The 25,730-nt window shown below is 46.5% G+C and overlaps 1 protein-coding gene across 2 annotated transcripts in view; it reads left to right on the forward strand.

Annotated features, from left to right (window-relative positions):
* Window positions 1-16: 16 nt before the first annotated feature.
* Window positions 17-25,730, forward strand: part of DMGDH (dimethylglycine dehydrogenase) — a 116,852-nt gene continuing 91,138 nt past the window's right edge. The window contains exons 1-4 of one of the 2 annotated variants that reach the window (XM_068250233.1): window positions 17-634; window positions 15,855-16,032; window positions 17,238-17,336; window positions 20,323-20,487. In XM_068250233.1, the coding sequence (XP_068106334.1) occupies window positions 513-634; window positions 15,855-16,032; window positions 17,238-17,336; window positions 20,323-20,487 (564 nt within the window). In that variant the 5' untranslated portion in view covers window positions 17-512. The remainder of the gene's footprint in view (window positions 635-15,854; window positions 16,033-17,237; window positions 17,337-20,322; window positions 20,488-25,730) is intronic. The other variant, XM_068250240.1, reaches the window with a different exon arrangement.

Below are 25,730 nucleotides of genomic sequence, written 5' to 3' on the forward strand. Positions count from 1 at the left end.
TTTTGGCTGAGGCTGCTGAATACACAGATCGGACAGCTACTTATCTGCTGGGCAAACACGCGTGTCCTCCTGTGTCCTGCCACTGCTTACATCACACGGGCTGTGCTGTATGTCTATAGCTACAGCTCAACTGCATGCCGCTTCTGTCATTAATGATTCCTGAAAGTCCAGCGTGATTAATAAAGAACGGTGGTTTTGCAGCTGCTTTTAGTTCGGCGCAGATCTGGATGGGCGCCAGTGAACTCTCCTTCCTGTAGTTGGGCTCTAGGCTGAACTGTCTCCTTCTTGAATGTTTAACAGGTCGGGAGAGGTCCCTGACTTCTTGCTTGCTGCTGGTGGAGCCAGGCTGAGGCTGAGTGGAAGGGGAGGGCGGGTCCTGCTCACTCTCTCTATCCCTTATTTGATTTACTGGGGTATTTTGGTGTAGATCTGGAGTCAGGGAATAGGCTGCTGTAGTGTATTGAGGTATCTGTGTCCAGCTGTCACCTGTTCACTTCAAGTCTCTCTCTGGCATGATGAGGCGCAGCCTGACCCACCTGCTGCGTTGCAGGGACCCTTTACTACCCTCCAGGGACAGGGGGCTCCCTGCTGCCTGTGGTCTTCAGGAGCCAAGGAGGACCCTCAGCACAAGCAGGTAGGACTGTACCCCCCCCCCCCCCCCCCCCTCCATGGCTCAGAGGTTTGTTTTACACATCTCTCAAAATACACGTGTCCAGACTTTCACCTCTTTCTTTGATTGGGCTCTATTCTCAAAGACTTCCCGCATGCAGTAAAGTACATGCGGGAAGTTTGCACCCAAAATACCGTCAAGTTTGCATTCTCTAAATGTTCCGCATGTTTTTCCCGCATGCGGAAAAAGTGTGGTAAAAGTGCGGGATTCATAAAAGTCGGTATTTTCCGCAATAAAAGATCAATTCTCAAAAATGTTCAGGCGCATCATTTCGTCGTTAATTACCGATTTTTTTTATCACCTACAAGTAGTAGGTGATATATTCCGAATCCCATTGACTTTAATGAAGTCTGGAGGCTTAAGGGCTGTGCTTGCTGGACTTTTAATTTTTTTTTTTTTCTAAACACTTATCGTGCAACCTTTTTACCGCATGATTCCCGCATGAATAATGGCTGTTTCCGCATCTTTTTTCCCACATGCGGCAAACATGCGGAAAATGTTAGTGAATGCTGAAAAAATGCGGAGTTTACCGCTGGCGGGAATTTAGCGGTAAAATTTTGCGGTACTTTTGGTTCTTTGAGAATAGAGCCCATTATGTTATTTGCCCGTTTTATCGGTAAATATTTGTGGGTGCTTTTTTTTTTACTGGGGAGCAGCATGATTGCATTAAAAATCGCAATGTGATCGCGCTAGCTTCAATATTCACTCGCTGCAATAGCTCTGTGAACCGTTGGGTATAGAAGTGCAGGCTGATGATTGATATTTGGGGGAAAATCAAATTGTGCTACTGGAAAATGAACACCGCAATGCTCGTGTAAATCGCAGTGCTGTGGTGATCCGCCAAAAGGCCGCGATCTGCTTTTTGAGGTGGATTGCTGCAAATGGAGAAGGAAGGAATTTTAAAAAGGTTTAAGTTCACGGTGGCATATTCCAACTTGCTCTATGCAGGCTTTGAAGTGTATGGTATAATGCACGCAGTGTCCATTGTAGTTCACACCTATTATAAAGCGGGCATTATGCTCTCTTCCCTTGCAGTCCTGGGTCGCCGGTTCTAATTCCAGCCAGGGCACTATCTGCATGCAGTTAGTATGTTCACCCCGTGTTTGCGTGGGTTTCCTCCGGGTACTCCGATTTCCTCACACATCCCCAAAACATACAGATAAGTTAATTGGCTTCCCCCTAAATTGCACCATACACACGCTCAACAGCGGTCTTTTATGCTTTCACAACTTTTGTTGTGAAACAAGTTGAAACACCTAAAAAAAAGTCTTTTGCTATTGTTCAAACTGTTGGATTGACTTCTTATCAGTCTTATCAGCTCTTTGAACAATAGCAAAATACTTTTCTTTTAGGTGTTTCAACTGCAACAATTTGTGAAAGCATAAAAGACCGCTGTTGAGCATGTAGACTACAGCAGATATGTGACTATGGTAGGGATTAGATTGTGAGCTCCTTTGAAGGACAGTAAGTGACAAGACTATATTCTCTGTACAGCGCTGCAGGAGATGTTGGCCCTATATAAATGCTAAATAATAATAATATGCGATTATATTGTCCATTGCGCCTTGATGCAATGGACATAATGGGCTCTATTCACAAAACCATGTGCGGTAACTCTTTTTTGGGTAAAAAATTACCTCCAGTGATAATTCACTAAAAATAGTGAAAAAAATGAGTATTCACTAAAAATGTACCAAGTGTGATAAATGTTTGATAAAAGTGCGGTAAAACAGGTGATAAAACAGGTGATAAAACAGGTGATAAAACAGGCGATACAACTGTCAGTAATATGTACAGAAATAAAGCTTTTTTGACCACTGTAGGGCAGCCCACATACTTGCCACCCATTACACAGAGACGACCCAGGAAAGCCGGTCACATTTAAAGTGGGACCTCAACTCTTGCACAGGACAGAAGGAAAACATATAGAAATGCACCCTGTATGTATATAATTTGGCCTGTCTAATTCCCCCTCATCTGTGACTAATCACAACTGTAATTCTAGCTCTCAGCTGTGCCAGCTGGCTGCCTCAGCAGAGCAGCTAATGTGTAAACACAGGATGTTAACCCTATGTCTGCTTCCATGAAAGCAGGGAGTACATACACTGGAAATTGTTTGCTGGATTTGTATCAGCTGTAACAAAGAAATGTTTTTCTTTAAAGGTAATTATGCTGTTGCTTATCTTTTAGAACAGAGAATAATTTCCTCCTCGGCATCTATTAAATCATCTAAAAGACTGTACGAGGTCTGAAAGTGCGCTTTGAGATTAGACACACTCGTCTTTTCTGCCTTCTATGTAAAATTGACATAAACTCGAGCAAAGAAAGCTCAAAAGGCTCCATCCTAAAGGCCAAAAGCAGAGAAGTGATAATTATCACCTACCATTTGTAGGTGATAAAAACATCCTTAATTAACACCAACTTTTCAATTGAGAATCTCAAATTAGAGATAAATTTGAGGTAATTACCACACTTTTACCTCACTTTTACCGCATGAGGTAAAAAAAAATTGTGAATTTGAAAATGGAGATATTTTGGTCTGTGTTTATCACTACCTAATTTAACTCATGCGGTAACTCATTGAGAATAGAGCCCAAAGTGGCTGGATTGTGCTAAATTGTATGTCCAATCTATAAATGATTGCCTTGGTTATCCCCAAATGCTCCTATAACTGCGTCAGTTGTTCTAAAGAATAATACTGTATCTCACCCATACAATTCTATGGGCCTGTCCACATATCTGCATTGTAATAGATTGCGTTATTCTAACTTGCTGCATGCAGGATTTGAATGATCATGTATCGTAAAACACGCAGTGTCCATTGCATTTCACACACAATGGGCTCTATTCTCAAAAACTTCCCGCATGCGGTAAAGTACATGCGGGAAGTTTGCACCCAAAATACCGTCAATTTTGCATTCTCTAAATTTTCCGCATGTTTTGCCCCCATGCGGAAAAAGTGTGGTAAAAGTGCGGGATTCATAAAAAGTCGGTATTTCCGCAATAAAAGATCAATTCTCAAAAATGTTCAGGCGCATCATTTCGTCGTTAATTACCGATTTTTTTTTTTTATCACCTACAAGTAGTAGGTGATATATTCCGCATCCCATTGACTTTAATGAAGTCTGGAGGCTTAAGGGCTGTGCTTGGTGGACTTTCTTTTTTTTTTTTTTTTAAACACTTTTTCATGCGACCTTTTTACCGCATGATTCCCGCATGAATAATGGCTGTTTCCGCATCTTTTTTTCCGCATGCGGCAAACATGCGGAAAATATTAGTGAATGTGGAAAAAATGCGGGGTTTACTGCTGGCGGAAATATAGCGGTAAAATTTTGCGGAACTTTTGGCTCTTTGAGAATAGAGCCCATTGGGCTCTATTCATAAAACTGTTCCACAAGTTTTCCGCTCAAAACAGTTGACTTTCCCGTCCATTTAGCAAAGTGGGCATTCATAAAAGCTGTTCCTGCATGAAAATCTACAATCCCCCAGCAGAGCGAGAAATTTCCGCCTTCTCCAGTGTTTTTCTAGATTTATCTAGAAAAAAGTAACAAAATGTCTATTCATAAAGATTAGAGGAAGCGGCATGTGGACGGGAAATACAGATGGATATAGCGGATGTAGCGAGAAGCCTGCGGATTACATACAAGTGAATGGGACAGACCTCCCAGAGAGAGCAGCGCATGGAGAGACTCTGCCGGCTGAAGTGTTTCCGCATGCCTTCCGACAGCTTACCGCCAGCTTTCAGTGGGAGAGACTTGTATCGCAGCTGCCAACATTTTTATGAATGACCACCCAGAAGTTTAAAATACCGCTGCGGTATTTTCCCTCCATGAGTATTTTCGCCACAAATTTTTATGAATAGAGCCCATTATAATGCTTGTGTTATGCAATGCGAACAGTGTGAGTCCTCTTTTCCGGGGGCAATTGATAGGCAGTGAAATGCCACTGAAATGCCACTCAAACTCACAACTGCTTGCTGCTGCCTGGCAACTGCTCACTGCCACCTGGTAACTGCTTGCTGAGCACACAGTTCAACTGCCAGTGGAAAAGTTTTTCCTCTCGATAGATGGATTCGATAGATAATTTCCGACATGTCCGATATTCCTTCCAATCGATTCTGCGCTTGATTTCTCATAGAAGTGAATGGAAAAAGATAAGAAAAATGAGCGTAAGAGAATCTAGTGGAAAAATAAATCGGGTGGAAAATCAAGCGGAAAAACGCATTGTGTGTACCCAATCTTAAAGGGAAACTTCAGCCTAAACAAACATACTGTCATTAAGTTACATTAGTTATGTTAATTAAAATAGATAGGTAATATAATCTCTTACCCACCCTGTTTTAAAAGAACAGGCAAATGTTTGTGATTTCATGGGGGCAGCCATCTTTTTGGTTGAAAGGAGGTGACAGGAGCATGAGACACAGTTCCAACTGTCCTGTGTGCTGATCACCCCTCCCAGCTGCACGCGCTAGGATTCAAATCTCAAATTCAAAATGAAAAAAAAAATTGAGCCAAAATAGCAGAAGGAGAACAACAACATCAGAAATCCCATCATGCCGGGCAGCAGGGTCGGACTGGGACACCAAGGGCCCACCAAGGAAGTTTCAGCCTGGGGCCCACCCCCCTCTCCTCCTCCCTCCCCCCCCCCCCCCCATTTTGAGGCTCACATACACATGTAATTGTGCCCAATTCCCCCCCTTCCAAGCTGCGCCCCCCTCCAGTGGCGTAGCTAGGGTGTTTGACACCCGGTGAGGATAATTTACCAACACCCCCCCCCCCCCCCAAAAAAAGCAAAGCGCGCAGCGACAAAAAAAAATGGGTGTGGACATGACATCACATGGGTGGGGGGTAATTGTAATGTAACTGTAACAGTAAGGCAGTGGGCTAATATAGGTAGCCAGAATAGTTTCCCTCAGCATAGGTTAGATAGGTAGGTGCCCCCAGTATAGGTTAGTTAGGTAGGTGCCTCCAATATAGGTAGCCAGTATAGTTGCCACCAGTAAAGGCTAGCAAGGTAGATGCCCCCAATACAGGTTACATAGGTAGCTGCCCCCAGTATAGGTTACATTGGTAGGTGCCTCCAGTATAGGTTAGATAGGTAGCTGCCCCCAGTATAGGTTAGATAGCTAGCAGGGTGAGAGGGCGGGCAGATAGCTAGCCGGGTGGGCAGATAGAAAAAAGGGGGAGGGGGAAGAAGTGGTGCGGTCATGGAAGAATTGGGTGTGGTCATGGACCAGAATGTGGGTGTAGTCATGGGTGGAGACAAATTTGCATGAATGGTGGGACATTAGATTAGGACAGTGGTGGCGAACCTTTTGAAGGCAGAGTGCCCAAACTGCAACCCAAAAGTCACTTATCTATTGCAAAGTGGCAACAGCAATTTAAACTAAATAAAAACGTTTTAACTCATACATGAACATTATGGAAAATCCAAGTTGAAAATAAACTGTGAAGATAAACAATTTCATCCATCCTACTCCTGAAAAATGTATTCTTTTTTTTTTTTTTTTTTTTTAGAACCTCCCAGTTTTATTTTCTGTTTTAAAAAGCTAAAAAGTAGCTATTGTCTCATATGATGATGATTCAGCTTTTTCCATAGTCTCGCAGTTAGCAATCATGTGACCCTCAACAAGACAAATTCAGCAATCATGAGGTCCCCCATCAAGACAAAATCAGCAATCATGAGGCCGTAACAAGACAAATTCAGCAATCATGAGGCCCCCAACATGACAAATTCAGCAATCATGAGGCCCCCAACAAGACATTCAGTAACCATGAGGCCCCCAACAAGACAAATTCAGTAACCATGAGGCCCCCAACAAGACAAATTCAGCAGTCATGAGGCACATAAATAAACAGCATATCACATAAATAGGCAGAATGCCCACTTAATATGGTAGACACCTCTCACCTGGCTTCTGAATTCTCCTCTACTGGCTGCTGTGCCAGGCAATACTGTTTTTGGCTGGATTGGGGATGATGTGTGGGCTGAAAGGCCTGGCGGTGATGCTGTGGCCGGCCTGGCGGTGATGCTGGGCTGTACTTGGCTGGTTGAAGTAAATGTTGGCCTGACTGTTGGTGGTGATGCTGTGGCCTTTTTGACAGTGATTCTGGGCTGGTGGTGATGCTGGGCTGGCCTGGATAGTTTAGGTAGTGACAGGTGCACCCTAGTTTAGGTAGCACCAGGAGCCTCCCAGCTTAGGTAGTGACAGGACCCCCAAGTTTAGGTAGCGACAGGAGCCCCCCAGTTTAGTTAGTGACAGATACCCCCCGTTTAGGTAGTGACAGGAGCCCCCAGTGTTTGTAGTGACAGGTGCCCCCCAGTTAAGGCATTAGCAGGTGCCCCCCAGGGTATGTAGTGACAGGAGCCCCCAGTTTAGGTAGTGACAGGGCCCCCCAGTTCAGGTAGTGACAGGTGCCCCCAGTTCAGGTATTGACAGGCGCCCCCCCCCCAGTTCAGTTAGTGACAGGTACCCCCAGTTTAGGTATGACAGGAGCCCCCAGTGTATGCAGTGACAGGAACCCCCCCCAGTGTATGTAGTGACAGGGCCCCCCAGTATAGATAGACAGGTCTATAGGTGTCCCCAGTTTAAATAGCCAGATCTATAGGTGTCCTCAGTGGCAGCGGAGAGAGAAGAGAAGCGGTGGGGAAGGGAGGACGTTTCCCCCTTCCCTCACCTTGGGGCTCCCCCTCTCTCGCTCCCCCCTTCAGAATTAAGTGATGCGGCAGGCAGCGCCGCTGTGCCTGCCGCTTCTTTTCTCTCTTCGCTGCCACCCCAGGGCGGGCGGGCCAGCCACGTCCGGGTAGCTAGGGGGGGGCAGCAGCTAGCCAGGGGAGTGCGCATGCCCCATTTTGCCCTATGTAGGGACGCCCATGGCATGGTAGGCAGATAGGTAGCCGGGTAGGCAGTTATGTAGCCAGGTGGGAGGGTAGGCAGATAGGTAGCTGGGTGGGCAGTTAGGTAGCCGGGTGGGAGGGTAGGCAGTTAGGTAGCCAGGTGGGCAGATAGGTAGCTGGGTGGGCAGTTAGGTAGCCGGGTGGGAGGGTAGGCAGATAGGTAGCTGGGTGGGCAGATAGGTAGCCGGGTGGGCAGATAGGTAGCCGGGTGGGCAGATAGGTAGCCGGGTGGGAGGGTAGGCAGATAGGTAGCCGGGTGGGCAGATAGGTAGCTGGGTGGGTAGATAGGTATCCAGGTGGGCAGATAGGTAGCCAGGTGGGCAGATAGGTAGCCGGGTGGGAGGGTAGGCAGTTAGGTAGCCGGGTGGGCAGTTAGGTAGCCGGGTGGGAGGGTAGGCAGAAGGGTAGCCGGGTGGGAGGGTAGGCAGTTAGGTAGCCGGGTGGGCAGTTAGGTAGCCGGGTGGGAGGGTAGGCAGATAGGTAGCTGGATGGGCAGTTAGGTAGCCGGGTGGGCAGTTAGGTAGCCAGGTGGGAGGGTAGGCAGATAGGTAGCTGGGTGGGTAGATAGGTAGCTGGGTGGGCAGATAGGTAGCCGGGTGGGAGGGTAGGCAGATAGGTAGCTGGGTGGGTAGATAGGTAGCCGGGTGGGCAGTTAGGTAGCCGGGTGGGAGGGTAGGCAGAAGGGTAGCCGGGTGGGAGGGTAGGCAGTTAGGTAGCCGGGTGGGCAGTTAGGTAGCCGGGTGGGAGGGTAGGCAGATAGGAAGCTGGGTGGGTAGATAGGTAGCCGGGTGGGCAGCCAGTTAGGTAGCCGGGTGGGTAGATAGGTAGCCGGGTGGGAGGGTAGGTAGTTAGGTAGCCGGGTGGGCAGTTAGGTAGCCGGGTGGGAGGGTAGGCAGAAGGGTAGCCGGGTGGGAGGGTAGGCAGTTAGGTAGCCGGCCCGGGTGGGCAGTTAGGTAGCCGGGTGGGAGGGTAGGCAGTTAGGTAGCCGGGAGGGCAGTTAGGTAGCCGGGTGGGAGGGTAGGCAGAAGGGTAGTCGGGTGGGAATGTAGGCAGTTAGATAGCCGGGTGGGCAGTTAGGTAGCCGGGTGGGTAGCCAGTGGGGGCCCCGACTCTTATGCTCCCCCTCACCTGGGTGTCCCCCCTCCTATTAGAAGCCCCGGGGAGGGCAGCCCGACTGTTTTTTTTTTTTTTTCCCTTAAAAAAAACTCTTTTCCCCGGGGGGCCCCCTCCTATCCTCCCCCTCCTATCCTCCCCCTCCCTCACCTCGGAGGGCCCCCCTCCTGTTACGAGCGGCGGGTACAGCAAACTTCCGGGGAGGTAAAGCAGAAGATAGAGGTCCAGCTGCCTCCCAGTCGCTGTCTCCTCTATGCCGCTCGCACTAAACCAGGAAGCAGTGCGAGCGGCATAGAGGAGACAGCGTAGCCCGAGAGGCAGCTGGACCTCTATCTTCTGCCTTACCTCTCCGGAAGTTTGCTGTACCCGCCGCTCTCCCGCCGCTCGTAACAGGAGGGGGCCCTCCGAGGTGAGGGAGGGGGAGGATAGGAGGGGGCCCCCCCCCCGGGGAAAAGAGTTTTTTTTAAGGGGGAAAAAAAACAAAAAACCAGTCGGGCTGCCCTCCCCGCGGCTCTCCCCTCCAGCGCACCCCTTCTAGGGGCCCCCAGCAGGAGGGGCAGTCGGGGCCCACCGATGGGACCGTCGGTGGTTCGGCGGCTCTGTCCGAGCCTGCCGGGCAGTTTTCTTCTGTGCAGCTAAAAATGAGGCTTGGGTAAGAAAAACAAAGTTCTGATGCTGTGAAACTGTTAAAGGATACCACAACTGAAATGTGACATAATGAGATAGACATGTGTATGTACAGTGCCTAGCACACAGATAACTATGCAGTGTTCCTTTTTTTCTTTCTCTGCCTGAAAGAGTTAAATATCAGGTATGTAAGTGGCTGACTCAGTCCTGACTCAGACAGGAAGTGACTACAGTGTGACCCTCACTGATAAGAAATTCCCCTTTTTTACCTCTTTCTTGCTCTCAGAAGCCATTTTCTGCTAGGAAAGTGTTTTATAGTTGGAATTTCTTATCAGTGAGGGTCACACTGTAGTCACTTCCTGTCTGAGTCAGGACTGAGTCAGCCACTTACATACCTGATATTTAACTCTTTCAGGCAGAGAAAGAAAAAAAGGAACACAGCATAGTTATCTGTGTGCTAGGCACTGTACATACACATGTCTATCTCATTATGTCACATTTCAGTTGTGGTATCCTTTAAAGGGGAACTGAAGAGAGAGGTATATGGAGGCTGCCATGTTTATTTCCTTTTAAGCAATACCAGTTGCCTGGCAGCCCTGCTGATCCTCTGCTTCTAATACTATTAGCCATAGCCCCTGAACAAGCATGCAGCAGATAAGGTGTTTCAGACTTTAACCACTTCAGCCTTCAGTCGTTTTCACTTTATGCATCCGAGCAATGTTCACCTCCCATTCATTAGCCTATAACTTTATCACTACTTATCACAATGAACTGATCTATGTCTCGTTTTTTCCGCCACCAATTAGGCTTTCTTTGGGGGGTACTTTTTGCTAAGAGCCACTTTACTGTAAATGCATTTTAACAGGAAGAATAAGGCAAAAACTTAAAAATGCATTATTTCTCAGTTTTCAGCCATTATAGTTTTAAAATAATACATGCCTCCACAATTAAAACTCTCGTATTGTATGTGCCCATTTCTCCCGGTTATTACACCTTTTAAATTCTGTCCCTATCACAATGTATGGCGACAATATTTTACTTGGAAATAAAAGTGCATTTTTTCCGTTTTGCATCCATCGCTATTTACAAGCTTATAATTAAAAAAAAAATAGAAATATTTCATGTTTACATAGATATTTAAAAAGTTTAGACCCTTAGGTAAATATTTGTGGGTTTTTTTTTTTTAATTGTAATGTTTTTTTATTATTATTATTAAACATTTGATGTGAGTATTTTTGGGAGGGTGGGATGCAAATCAAATTTTTTTGTACATATTGGTCTATTAATTTTTTTTTTTTGCATTTTCATGCAGTTAGCTTTTTGGCCACAAGATGGCAGCCATGAGTTTGTTTACAATGACGTCACTCTAAGTATAACACTGACGCTTAGAGTGACGTCGGGGGAAATAGGAACAGAAAAACCTCAGCTTCCGTGCGAAGCTGACGGTTTTTCTCGGGGGTAGAGCAATCAGTGATCGGGCACCATAGCCCGATTCACTGATTGCCTGGCTAGCAAACCGCGGGCCGGGAGTGTGCGTGCACGCGCGGGACCGGCCGCGGAGGTGCGCGGCAGCGCACATGGCCTCCTGGGCGTAGCTAGTACGTCCAGGAGGCCAAAGTAGCTAAAGTCAGATCTGATAAGACTAGCTGCATGCTTGTTTCTGGTGTTATTCAGATACTACTGCAGAGAAATAGACCAGCAGGGCTGCCAGGCAACTGGTATTGATTTAAAGTAAATAAATATGGCAGCCTCCGTATACCTCTTACTTCAGTTCCCCTTTAAAGAAACACCAAGCCTTTTCAGTGCTGCTGAGTAGATTTTTAGTCTGGAGGTTCACTTTAAGGGACACATGAATCTGTGAGGCGTTTGGTGGCTGCCATATTTCTTTCCTTTCAAACAATGCCAGTTGCCTAGCTGTCCTGCTGATTTCTTTGGCATCAGTAGCATCTGAATCACACCAGAAACAAGCATGTGGCTAATCCAGTCATACTTCAGTCAGAGCGCCTGAATGCTTGTGCCGTTTCTGCTGAACTTCCTAACAAGTGCCCAGTTCAGCGGGACACGGGCCTCAGGCCTGGCATGAGTGGCATCCACTAGCAGCGCTTTAGTATTGATCACAAAACGCTTAGGCAGTGGAACCCTGTGAGGGTGGATCCACAGCATTGCTTACGCTCAGCGATCAGGCTGCTGCATTTTTGGAGCGATCCCAGAGCAATCGATTGAAGGGACGCAGAGCCAAATAGTGATTGGTCTGAGATTGAGAATAGTGGTAAAATTGCATGATTTCGGAAATCGCCAACTATTTGCGATCTGTTATAAAGTACTGTCAGTGGATCCCAGGCCTCAGTCTCATTGAACTATTTGGTGATGCTGTAAAATCTACAAAATTTTTGCAAAGAAACAAATCCCAGTTCAACAGCAGCAGGAACGGAACTGGACAATGTTGCATGTTAACTAGATTCAGAGGCCGCCAATTTATTAACTCGCCGTTGGTTAAGAAATCACTCAGTTACCAGCTACTTAAAGTATACCTGTGACTTTTTTAAAAATTAAAAATTTAGATACTTAGTAAAGGTAATCCTCTGAATAATCCAAAAGACCCTCCCATCCCCCTTAAAGTGTACCAGAAATGGTGCAGTACACAGGTTTTTTACTTACCCGGGGCTTCCTCCAGTCCCATAAGCATGGATGCGTCTCTTGCCAACCTCCCGCTGTCCTCCATTTACCGACAATTAGCCCGGGTATCTGGCTCAGTGACGTCAGCTGGGATCTTCTGCGCATGCACAGGAGGTCCACACATGCATAGAGGACCCCGGCTGACTGGATTTGACTAAGCCAAATACCAGGGATGATTACTGCTAAACAAAGGCCCGCGGGAGGACGGCGAGGGATGCATCCATGCTTATGGGGCTGGAGGAAGCCCCGGGCAGGTAAAAAAAAAACTGTGAATCTGTCATCTCTGGATCACTTTAAACTCCCCATTTCACCACTAATACCCTGGAGATTGTCTTAAGTGCCTTAAGGCTGCTTTCACAGTGGGACGTTACAGGCGCACGTTAGAGCAGCCTGTAACGCATCCCCACCGCACATCAATGAAAAATCAATGGGCTGTTCATAGTGCCCACGTTGTGTTACACAGTAACGACAACCTACTGCATGCAGTACTTTATACGCGGCTAAGCCGCGTTAGACTGTTTGCACATGCTCAGTATGGGTGCATTTTTTTATATTAGGGGCGGGGAGAGGCCGCTACGTAGCCAGGCACATGGCTACTTGGCATTCACTGCACTTGCAGTGTTTACTCTTTGGAGCGGCCGCTGATTGGCTGGCGAAACCACGTGATGCGGAGAGCTCCGCTCACGTGGTCTCCGCAGCGCCTCCGACAGAGCAGGCGCACCAAGAGCTGCTTGTAACGCGGCTCTTGGTAGCGTCCTGCTCCAACACCACCAGGCGTTGCTTAGGGGCACGTTATGCGCCCTATAACGTCCCCTAAACGCAACGTCCTGGTGTGTAAGTAGCCTAAGTGTAAGGGCTGGTGCACACCAAAAACCGCTGGTGCTAGCCTAGCGGTTTTTGAAGAGGTTTTTCAGAGTGATTCTAAGCATGTTTAAAGAGATTTTCTAAATATGCCTAGCATTTTTTTGTAGCATTTTGTTACAGTAAAGCTGTAACTGAACAGCTTCTGTAACAAAAACACTTGGAAAACCTCTCTGATCTAGCGTTTTGCAGAGTGGTTTTCCACTTTCCTATACTTAACATGGAGGCAGAATCGCCTCAGAAATCTCAAAAATGCTGCAGGACCCGAGTTTGCGTTTGGGGGAAAAACGATCAGCTCTGGTGTGCACTAGCCCATTGACTAGCATTAGCCAAGCGGTTTTCTATCCCCAAAACGCTCAGAACTGCTCTTGGTGTGCACCAGCCCTAAGTGTCGTTCCATTCCCACCACCCACCCAGCTTATCGCCCTGGTGCATCTTCTTGCCCCGCCTCCTGTGTCCAGCATCCTTTTGAATTGCTACCACAAGCGCCTCTTAGGAATGGTCATTGAGATGCAAATATTTCAGAGTTTATGCAAATGTATGTAAATTTTTATGCAAATATATGCAGCTTGAAATTGGAACAATCAATTTAAAGCTGGGTGTGACTTGATTGGTCCATTTTCAAGCTGCATATATTTGCATACTAAGTTACATACATAAACACAGAAACATCTGCATACCATTGATCATCCCTAATGCTTGTACCACGTGACACTGCCACATATATTGATGTCAGTACACATGGCGGTGTCACATGGTACAGATGCTCGCAGTGACAATTCAAAAAAAACGATGGACACGAGAGGAGGCAAGGAGTAGTGACAAGTGTGCATGAAATACTCAGAAAGGCTATGGGCGAGGGGGTCACATACACTTGGGGAGAACCACTGGCTGGGGTTCTATTGGTTGTTGGCAAATCAAGTGCCATTACCACAGCACACCCGATCAAGCCCTTGCGATCGAGATTTTACAACATGCCCAATCTTTCCTTTTGACCAATTCACGGCTGGAAATCCATCAAAACGATCAGGTGGCCTTGTTGTGGCATCCATATCTGCAAGATTCAATCATTGTGAACAAACTGGCCGGATGTTGATACCAAAAATTGCGTAATGTATGGGAACCTTTAGGGGTGTGAAACAGTAGAGTTAAAGATCTGATTGGTTCTTCTCATCTGAGTAACACACCTGCGCAACCCTTCTTGAACCATCAATACGTTTATTTGGAAGTTAGAAAAGTACAGTATAGTTATTTTAGGTTGGTATGTATCCCCCCCCCCCCCCCCCGCCCCCCGAGTGTTACATATCATGTCTAGGAAAAGGAACATCTACTGTATATACAGGATGAATAGCAAATATATAATTATGATTTGGTTTTGACAACAAAAAATACAGTATATCTCCAACTATTTCATACTTCTTTGTGTTGTGTAAGGACCCTTTCACACTAGGGCCCATATGCAATTCATTTTTCACCTAAGTTTTCACTAAGGCCTAGTGCACACCAAAAACCGCTAGCAGATCTGCAAAACGCTAGCGGTTTTTGAAGCCTTTTTTTTCTTATTATGAAGCGTTTTGCTAGCGCTTTGCGGTTTTGTGTAGCGTTTTTTTTTGTGTAGCAGATTTCAGAGATTGTTACAGTAAAGCCGTTACTGAACAGCTACTGTAACAAAAACGCCTGGGAAACCACTCTGATCTGGCGTTTTATCAAGCGTTTTGCGTTTTTCCTATACTTAACATTGGAGGCAGAAACGCCTCCGAAATCCAAAATCTGCAGCAGCCCGGGAGTATGCGTTTCTGCAAAACGCCTATCGCTCTGGTGTGCACCAGTCCATTGAAATACATTACCCCAGCGTATTAACAGGCAGATGCGGCCGGCGGATCGCATCCAAATCCGCTCGGTGTGCACTAGGCCTAATAGATAATTTTTCATCATCTATTTAAAATACCTTTCTGGTTAACAAACGAGATAGGGACTATAGGTTCGTTCTTAACCTGAATCTGTTCTTAAGTCGGAACATTGCGCCATCTCTGTCCCCTGTACCTCCTCTGTGCCTCCAGGTCCCCCTCTGTGTCACCTCTGCCCTCTGTGTCAGCTTATACAAGTTTAAAAGCCATTTTTCTTTGAATTTTTTAAAATCGATTTTTTTTAAAAAACTACAAGTCCAATAAAAAAAAATTGACTTGTTCCCATGGGAACACAAAATCCATGCTGTTCGTATTGGCAGGTCATTTGTAAGTCGGGCGTTCGTAAGTCGGGGTCTACCTGTACTTTTCAACTAAAAAAGTACCAAAAAGTAAATATCAAAATAATTTTGAGTATTTTCTTGCTTTCTGGTGACTTATAAGGAATTTTATGACAAGTTGTGAAAATATCAACTAAGAAAAAAAACTCAGGCGAAGAAGGGAATTGCATATGACCCATTGTGTCCATTGTGTTGCGTCACAACAGACAATATCATCAAATCGCAATGCAATGGTATTCCTAGTGCTGTGGGGCTGGTTCTGATGGCGTACCACAACATGCAGTGTGTTAACTGGCTAATGCTGCATTTACAGTGGTGGTGAGGCACTGTATGCTTCACTGTATAGTCACATTGCACATCAAGTGCACAGTGTGACTATTTGCCAGCATTGCAGTAACGCAACCTCAACGAAGCATCATTCATAGGTGGTGCTCCCACTGGAAACCTGCACAGCTGTTAGAAAATCAATAGCAACTTTCAGTGGAGAGAACTACAGAGACTGTGGTTTTCCTATAATCAACACATGTTTACCAAGTACACCATCTACTGCTGGACTCTAATCAGCAATTGGTAAATAGTCCTCCATAGTGGCCTTTCTTGTTGGATAATAAGTAATCCATGGGTCATGTTTACATCCCGCACAGTGTACGTTGGAACTGACAGACTTAGCTAGACGTTTTGACTTATGGATGGACCTTGTCTGAACACATAAGCTGTCTGCTGGACTTTCACCCCGCTGAAGTGCTCTGTTATTGTTTATCCTAGCAGGGTGGAAAACCAGTCTTCCAGTTTGGGCAAGCGATGGAAGGACACGGCGGAGACGGTCATCATTGGAGGTGGATGTGTGGGGGTGAGCTTGGCATATCACCTGGCGAAGGCGGGCATGAAAGATGTGGTGCTCCTGGAGAAGTCAGAGCTCACTGCTGGGTCCACGTGGCATGCAGTAAGTCAGTGTGTGCAAAATCTTAAATTAACACTATGGGCTTGATTCACAAAAGAGTGCTAACTGTTAGCACGGCCGTTTTCGCGCAATCACAAATTGTCGCGCGAAATGATAACGATTTTGCACGCATACCCGAATTTTTCCGTGAAATCGATATCGTTTTGCGTGAAAATTCGCATTTGCGTGCGAAAACGTTATCATTTCGCATGAAAATTCGCAAGCGCCGCAATGCGAAAATTCACGCAACAACGGCCGTGCTAAGCGTTAGCACTCTTTTGTGAATCAAGCCCTATATCTGACCTACCCAGCACTTGGATGGCTACAAGAAATGGAGGTCAAACTTACCCTCGAATTATTTTTTAATAAAGGCATTTTCTGGATCACTCCACTTTCCCCCCCCACCCTTCCCCTTCTTTACCTCAAAATAAGGGCATCTGGCCCACATACCTTACTAAGGGGTGGGGTCCTTAGGCTCAGGAATGAGGCCATGCTCCTTCAAGCAGACTATGCTCCTACTCCCTACACCAGACTGGCTGTCCAGATTTTTGCCCTGGCCACGCCTTCTTCCCACAGGGGATAACAGAAGAGAGTTTGAGTGGCAAGCCAGTCCTGCCCCTCCCAAAGGCAGAGGTTGACTGGCACGTGTGCCTAGAATGGCACCATGGAAAGCCAAGCTGCCTTGTGGTAGACATAGCAGGCCGCCATCAGAAGACAATGGAACCTAGGCTGGAAGTGACTGTGTGACATCATCGCTGGCATTTTGCCAGGAAGCCAGTGAGTGTAAAAGAATTTTAAAGGGAACCTTATGGTGATCATCTGCCTCTAATACTTTAAGCCATAGACCCTGAACAAGCATATGTAGATCAGATATTGCTGACAAAAATCTGACAAGATTAGCTGCATGCTTGTTTCAGGTGTGTGAGTCAGACATTACTGACCCGCAACTGGAAAAAAATATGGCCGCCTCTGTATGTCTCTCACCTCAGGTTCCTTTAAACACCAATTGTTTTAATGCATGGGGTTAATGAATTATTGCTCTGGCATTGCAAGCATTGACTCCGCAGTTTTTCACACGGTAAGGTTTTTTTTATTTTTTTACCCTTCTAGCAGTTCTGATAGGTGTGAGAGAGAGAGAGAGAGGGAAGAAGACAAATCAGATGAGGACCTGCAGTGCAGACACTTCTAAATGTGTTTATTTTTTATAGGCTGGGCTGACTGCATATTTTCACCCTGGAATTAACATAAAGAAGATCCATTACTACAGTATCAAGCTGTATGAAGACCTGGAGGAGGAGACTGGACAGGTACATGCCATGATGCCAGACTGCAACTATACCTACCTCAGCCACAGTGCTGCCGTATATTAGTCCTGTGAGGCCTGGTTAACATTTTTTACATATTTAGATATTAGGCAGTGCCAATAAGCAATCCCATGAGCCTCTGCTGCTAAAGGATCCTACAGAGGCACTTCAGCCACTACTTGATTTGGATAGAATGGGGGAGGGTTGCACCTTATTTCAGATGGTTATTGCTGTCGGTGTGCCCAGTTGGGAGGTATCCTTTCACTGGTGTTGGTCAGTGACAAAGGATGAACTTTCTTAAAGCGGACCTGAACTCAGAGCTTCCCTCTGGTCTAAAAGCACAATGGCATAATAACCTTTAAAGAAAACATTTCTTTGTTACAGCTGATGCAAATCCTGCAATACATCTGCAGTTTGTCAACTTCCTGCTTTCATGGAAGCAGAGATGGGTATAAAATCCTTTGTTTACAAATTAGCTGATTTGCCAAGGCAGCCAGTTGACACAGCTGAGAGATCGAATTACAGTTGTCATTAGTCACGGATAAAGGGGAATTAGATAGGCTAAACTCTCTGAATACATAGAGGGTGCATTTCTCTCTGTTTTCCTTCTGTCCTATGCAAGGTCCACATCCAGAGGTGATCATTACCACTGCAGCACCTATGAAGAACTAAGGCCATGGCTGAAGGAGTGCCTCTTGATGGTTTCCCCTTGTTCTACGGACACGGGAGCAGCTGCAACCTCTGCATTCTCTATAACAGTGATGGCTAACCTTGGCACTCCAGCTGTGACAAAACTACAAATCCCATCATGCCTCTGCCTCCCCGAGTTATGCTTAGAGCTGTCAGAGTATTGCAATGCCTCATGGGACGTGTAGTTCTACCACAGCTGGAGTGCCAAGGTTAGCCATCGCTGATCTATAGCCATGCCTCGGCAGAACAGCAGAGATGATCAATGCCATGCTCTTTGTTTGTGACTTGATGCACAAGTTGTAGTAATTTACATATTATGGGTCATATGCAATTAACTTTTTCTCCTTAATTTTCCCCTAGGAGTGTTTTTTTAGTCTGTCTAATTCGCCCTCATTTGTGACTAATCACCACTATAATTTGATCTCACAGCTGTCTGCCTCAGCAGAGAAGCTAACTTGTACACAGGATGTTAACCCTATATCTGCTTCCATGAAAGCAGGAAGTAGACACACTGCAAATTTATTACAGGATTTGTATCAGCTGTAACACATCCGAGATGAAGTTATAAGTTTAGATCCGCTTTAAGAAAGGAGATTTTCAGATGTCCCTGTTACCTTAGTTTGATTTGTATACCGTATCATCCAGGAGCGGATCAGTGAATAATGGCGCACAGCACCTATGCATAAAAATGGCGCCGCGTTAAAAAGATACGCTTATCGCTATTTATCGTTAGTACTGCATAATAATGGCGCACGGAAAAAAGAAAAACGGCGCACAGTAACGTTATTTATCAATAGTGCCGTTCATATGCCAAACAGCAGACGTTATTGCGCACAGTAACGTTATTTATCAATGGCGCCCTACATAAGCCAAACTGCGGATGTTATTTAACTGCAAAAGGTTAGGCACCACCAGAGGGGTGGTTAGGGTTAGGCACCACCAGGGGGGTGGTTAGGATTAGGCACCACCACTGGGTTGGTTAGAGTTAGGCACCACCACTGGGTTGGTTAGAGTTAGGCACCACCAGGGGGGTGGTTAGGGTTAGGCACCACCAGGGGGGTGGTTAGGGTTAGGCACCACCAGGGGGGTGGTTAGGGTTAGGCACCACCAGGGGGGTGGTTAGGGTTAGGCACCACCAGGGGGGTGGTTAGGGTTAGGCACCACCAGGGGGGTGGTTAGGGTTAGGCACCACCAGGGCGGTGGTTAGGGTTAGGCACCACCAGGGGGGTAGTTAGGGTGCGGCACCACCAGGGGGGTGGTTAGGGTTAGGCACCACCAGGGGGGTGGTTAGGGTTAGGCACCACCAGAGGGGTGGTTAGGGTTAGGCACCACCAGGGGGGTGGTTAGGGTTAGGCACCACCAGGGGGGTGGTTAGGGTTAGGCACCACCAGGGGGGTGGTTAGGGTTAGGCACCACCAGGGGGGTGATTAGGGTTAGGCACCACCAGGGGGGTGGTTAGGGTTAGGCACCACCAGGGGGGTGGTTAGAGTTAGGCACCACCAGGGGGGGGGGTCTTAGGGTTAGGGATAGGTACAGAGAGGGTTCTGTGTGTTAACTCAAAATAACGATAAGGCTTTAATGTTAAATAGCGATAAGCGACAAACGGATTAGCGGCAACACCGTGCGCCATTATTCGCAGGCGCCATTTTCAGATGGATCCTTAAAGAGACACTGAAGCGAAAAAAAAAATATGATATAGTGAATTGGTTGTGTACTATGAATAATTACTAGAAGATTAGCAGCAAAGAAAATATTCTCATACTTTTATTTTCAGGTATATAGTGTTTTTTCTAACATTGCATCATTCTATAATATGTGCAGATTACACAACACTCAGCATTTAAAATGAGTCTTTCAGAGCAGTCTGTGAAGTAATGACCTCTCCTCTAGCAGAGGAAAAGTAAATAGTCCAGGAACAGTTGAGATAATAAAAGTCAGATAACAGCCCTCTCCACGACTAACGACTAACTTAGTCGGAGAGCTTAATGGCTTATTTGCCTAGAGATAACAACTGGAGTTTCTCAACTCTTCCTGTACTGGAAACCATTACACTGATGTATCTGATCTTAATGTTTTATTTCTTAGCTGTGCTACACATACAAATCATAATATCATCATTTTTTTTCGCTTCAGTGTCTCTTTAAGCAGATGAGTAATGTTCATTGGCCCTGTTTATAAAGCTGTGATCATCCAGCCATATGTATTAATCACTGTGTTTTTCGTTAGCTGTTGCCCATGTCTAATGCTGAGAAGGATCCATAGTGGAATAATCATCATTGTGCTGTTTTATGTTGTGCAGGCTGTCGGCTTTCACCAGCCAGGAAGCATCAGAATAGCCTCCACACCAACACGAGTGGATGAGTTTAAATACCAGATGACCCGGGCTCGCTGGCATCCAAATCCACAGTATCTGATCGAGCCAGACAAAGTGCAAGAGCTGTTTCCATTGATTAACATGGATAAGGTAAGAAGGCTGTCACTGAGAAGATGAGCATGAAGGGCAACACAGATGTTTCATCGTGTTGGTGCACAGGCAATGATGTCACTGGGGGTGTGGCTGAGCTGGGAGGGGCGTGGCAGAGGGGCAGAAGCAGGTATGGCTGGGCTTCAGAATCAAATCCTTCACCAAACTGCCTTGAAGTATCTTTATAGTGAAAGTTTTGATGTTCGGCTACTCCTACAGCTGTTCATGTCACAGCACAATACATTACTGTGCTTTGTATCTCTTAGACTTAGCAGAGCTACTGAAGGTGCAAGGATTACCCTGTCCACTTGGTGTCTTCTACCTGACAGGATTTCTTCCAGCTGTTGCTGCGCTGATGTGGTTTTGGGAGTGAAGGTTTGGGTTAGGTATCAGGAAGGAGTTGATATTGGGGGTGGAGGTTGTTGTTGTTGGGTGTCAGGAAGTGGTGACGTAGGGGAGAGTAAAGATCAGGTGTCAGGAGAGGGTTGACTTTGAGGGTGGAGGTTAGGGTTGTTTGTCAGGCAGGGGTTAATCTGCTGGTAGAAGTTAGTACTAGGTGTCCGTCAAGCGTGGATGTGGAAGTTAGGTGTCAGGCAGGGGTTAAAGTTAGGGGTGGAAGTTGGTGTCAGGTAGTAGTTGATGCTAGGAGTGGAGGTTAGGATTAGGTGACAGGCAGGGGTTGACAATGGGAGTAGATGTTAGGGTTTCCAGAAGAGGTTGATGTTAGGGGTGGTGGTTTTGGTTAGGTGTCCGGAAGGAATTGGTGTTGGGGGTGGAGGTTGTGGTCAGGTGTCAGGAAGTAGTTGATGTTGGGAGTAGAGGTTATGGTTAGGTGTCAGGAAGGAGTTAATGTTGGGAATAGAGGTCAGGTGTTAGGAAGAGGTGACGTGGTTTTTAAGTCTGTTGTCAGACACAGAGGGGTGGAAGTTAGAATTTGGTGTCAGTAAGAGGGTCATGCAGGGTTGGAGGCTAGGATTAGGCATCAGGAAGGGGTTGATGTTGAGGATAGAGGCTAGGATTAGGAGTCAGGAAGGTGTTGATGTTGGGAGTAGATGCTAGGGTTAGGTGTCTGGAAGGGTTTGACATTGGGGGTAGAGTTCAGGGTTAGGCGTCAAGAAGGAGTTGGGGGGGGGGGGAGGGGTTTGTCGGGATTAGGTGTCAATATAAATTAAGGTTATGTGTCAGGAAGGGGTTGATGTTGAGGATAGAGGCTAGGATTAGGAGTCAGGAAGGTGTTGATGTTGGGAGTAGATGCTAGGGTTAGGTGTCTGGAAGGGTTTGACATTGGGGGTAGAGTTCAGGGTTAGGCGTCAAGAAGGAGTTGGGGGGGGGGGGGGGTTTGTCGGGATTAGGTGTCCATGTAAATTAAGGTTATGTGTCAGGAAGGGGTTGATGTGGGGGTGGAGGTTAGGATTAGGTGTCAGGAAGGAGTTGATGTTGGTAGTAGAGGTTAGGATTAAGGCCCCGTTTTACACTTAATCAGTTGCTCTCAATTATACCTGAAAGAAAACTGATTTTGAAAGTAATGCCCATGATTTCCTATGGCACCTTTCCTACTAAACGCGTTTTTTAGCTGAAATCTTTTTCACAATGCACTGCTATGGAAAAAACGCATACTAACGCACACCAACTGATTAAGTGTAAATGGGCCCTAAGTGTCAGGAAGAAGTTGATGTTGGTAGTAGAGGTTAGAGTTAGGTGGGAGGAAGGGTTTAATGTGGGGGTGGAATTTAGGGTTAGGTGTCAGGAAGGGGTTGAGGAGGTGAAGTTTTGGGTTAATTGACAGAAAGTAGCAACATGTGGCACAGGTTAAAGGGACACTGTAGGGGGGTCGGGGGAAAATGAGTTAACTTATCTGGGGCTTCTAATGGTCCCCCGCAGACATCCTGTGTCCACGCAGCCACTCACCGATGCTCCGGCCCCGCCTCCGGTTCACTTCTGGAATTTCAGACTTTAAAGTCTGAAAACTAGTGATGCTCGGATAGTACTTTTTAAAATCCGAATTGACCCCAATCCGGATACCTAGATATCCGGATCCGGCTCGGATATCCGAATCCGGCCTTTTAGATATCCGCGTGAACGCGGATATCCGGTCGCATTATCCGCGGATATCTGGCCTATTCGGATATCTGGATAGAAAAACCGGAAGTGCCCTTTAAATAGCTTTAAAAGGGGTTTTGAGGGTAAATGAGGCATGTATCATCATTATTTTGCAAAGGGAAACACTAATTGATGATGTGGGGACTTCGAATCCCCCCCCCCCCCCAAAAAAAAAAATGACTGTCAATTAACATTAGGCCTAGATTCCAGACAGCGGTCGTGCAGCCCACTGTGTCCAAAGTCCAACCGCACAACTGGGACATGACAGTTTTCAGTCAAGACACCTCCAAAAATTGATGCTGCAATTTTGTTTTGGGTTAAATATAGGTGGTATCAGTGGCCTGTGGCACCCTGTCCTGGCGGTGGGAGCTGCACAGGCAGCAGGAGCAGGGCAATGCAGCAGCAGCAGGTGTAACGTGTGCCAGCCAGGAGCATGACGGACGTGGTACGTGGCACTTGCCAAGTGTCACGTGACAAGTGCAGAGTGACAGACAGCAGAGGAGAAAACACTAACTAGTGCACACTAATACATTAAAGGGGAACTGAAGAGAGAGGTATATGGAGGCTGTCATGTTTATTTCCTTTTAGACAATACCAGTTGCCTGGCAGCCCTGCTGATCCTCTGCCTCTAATACTATTAGCCATAGCCCCTGAACAAGCATGCAGCAGATCAGGTGTTTCAGTGGTTCAGACTTATAAGTCTGATCTGACAAGACTAGCTGCATGCTTGTTTCTGGTTTTAATCAGATACTACTGCAGAGAAATAGACCAGCAGGGCTGCCAGGCAACTGGTATTGATTAAAAGGAAATAAACATGACAGCCTCCATATACCTCTCTCTTCAGTTCCCCTTTAATGAATTAACAATAGTGGAGTGATAGTGAAGGGGTTAATCACTGAGCTTATCACTGTGTACAGCCCTTGGCCCAGCAGCAGCACTGCAGCTGTGCAGCACACACTCTAACTGTCACACTATGAGACATCAGTCAAGCTAATTAACGATTACTATAGAGTAGTGAGGGGGTTAATCAATGAACAGCTTTAGGTTTATAACTGTGTACAGGCAGCCCTTGCTAGGCCACCAGCACTGCAGCATGTCTCTCAGGAAGCATTCAGCAAGCCATAACGATCTGTCTCATCATGGCAGCCCTCCTTATTATACAAGGTGGGCTGGCCAGTGTTCCTTTCTGTGATTGGGTGCCAGGGCTTAGGCTAGGAGGCCTCTCATTGGCTCAATGAGGTCAGGTGGGGCTGGCCAGGGTTCCCCTCTGTGATTGGTTGCTAGGGCTTCTGCTGGGAGCCCTCTGATTGGCTCCAGGACGTCATCACCTTAGTTACAGTATTTCGGATCCGGATATCCGCAGATATCCGGGTCATGCGTCAAACTATCCGCAGATAGCTATCCGGATATCTATAGCTATCCGGGATCCGAAGTCTGACCCGGATAGCGTAAAAAATGCTCGGATATCCGGGTTACTCGGATATCCGGAATCTAGATGAGCATCACTACTGAAAACCACTGCACCTGCGTTGCCATGTCCTCCCTCCCACTGATGTCACCAGAAGCGTACTGCGCAGGCCCAGTATGGTCTGTGTCTGGGCAGTACGCTCCTGGTGACATCAGCGGGATCGAGGACACGGCAACGCAGGCGCAGTGGTTTTCAAACTTTAAAGTCTGAAATTCCAGAAGTGAACCGGAGGCGGGGCCGGAGCATCAGTGAGTGGCTGCGCGGGCACAGGATGTCTGTGGGGGACCATTAGAAGCCCCAGGTAAGTTCAACTCATTTTCCCCCGACCCCCCTACAGTATTCCTTTAAGTTTAGGTGGCAGGAAGCAGTTGACAGTAGTCGGGAAGGTTTGTGTTGGACACCAGGGAATGGTTAGTGTTGGTGGCAGGTTCTAGGGCTAGGTTTTAGGAATAGGAAGAGCCTTCTTGCTGAGGGGATTGGTGAGGGTAAGCTGACTGACGGCTGAGACACAGCAGAAAAGCTCCCCGAACGCTAGAGGTTTCAAAAGCTCTTCCCAATGTAATGCTATGTTTTTTTTTTATTGTTTTTTTTTACAAAACCTCATCTCTCCAGTGTGCATAGACACATAGGATAACATTAGCAGGAGGTTTCAAAAACTCCTCTGGTGTGCACCAGGCCTCACTGAGGAGAAGCTGAGGTAACAACTCTGAAAACTGTGACAAATGGCACCATGTATCTTTTACTCTTAACTAAAGTTTTCTTAAATATCTGAAAATCTAAAATTGATGTTTTTGAAAGAGTGGCTACAAGATCCGAGTGTTTGCTGTGAGTTTGGCAAGACCCGATAGTGTTTGGGAAAAGCAGCAGGAACTTGTGTTTGCTCATGGCTGTAACTGTTTGCCTAGCCGCGGTGTCCTTCACGTGTCACACTTGGCAGATACTACAGAGTATGCAGCTGTCCATTCTCTCCACAAATCTCATCTTACGTGCACAAGCCATAATGGATCGGTTCAGCACTCCCTCTCCATGATGGCGTATGTTGGTGGATAACAATGTATACAGATCTACAGCTTGTTAAAATGGGCCTGATCTCATAGCCTCCTCTAAAAGATAAGCAACAGCATAATAACCTTTAAAGAAAAACATTTCTTTGATACAACTGACAGAATTCCTGCAATAAATCTGCAGTGTGTCTACTTCCTACTTTCATGGAAGCAGAAATAGTTGTGTTTGCATATTAGCTGCTTTGACAATGCTGCTGAGATTCCTGAGCTGACACAGCTGTGAGATCTAATTACAGTTGTGATTAGACACAGATGAGGGGGAATCGACAGGCTGAACTCTCTAAATACATATAGGATGCATTTATTGTTTTCCTTCTAGCAACCATTCCAGTAAACACTGCTTAAAGGGTGACTCCAGACCTATTTTATATTGCACTTTATAAGAATCAAATAAGGATTACAGGGATCTTAAAGTGAGAGGGATATGGAGGATATTCCTTTAAAAAATACCAGTTGCCTGGCAGTTCTGCTGATCCTCTCTCTAATACTTTTAGCCATTGACCCTGAGCAAGCCTGCAGATCATATGTTTCTGATTGGACTAGCTGCATGCTTGTTTCAGGGGTGCACTGTAGACGCTACTGCAGCCAAAGGGGTTAGCAGGACTGTCAGG

Source organism: Hyperolius riggenbachi, chromosome 1 (genome assembly GCF_040937935.1).
Source record: "Hyperolius riggenbachi isolate aHypRig1 chromosome 1, aHypRig1.pri, whole genome shotgun sequence".
NCBI lineage: Eukaryota > Metazoa > Chordata > Amphibia > Anura > Hyperoliidae > Hyperolius > Hyperolius riggenbachi.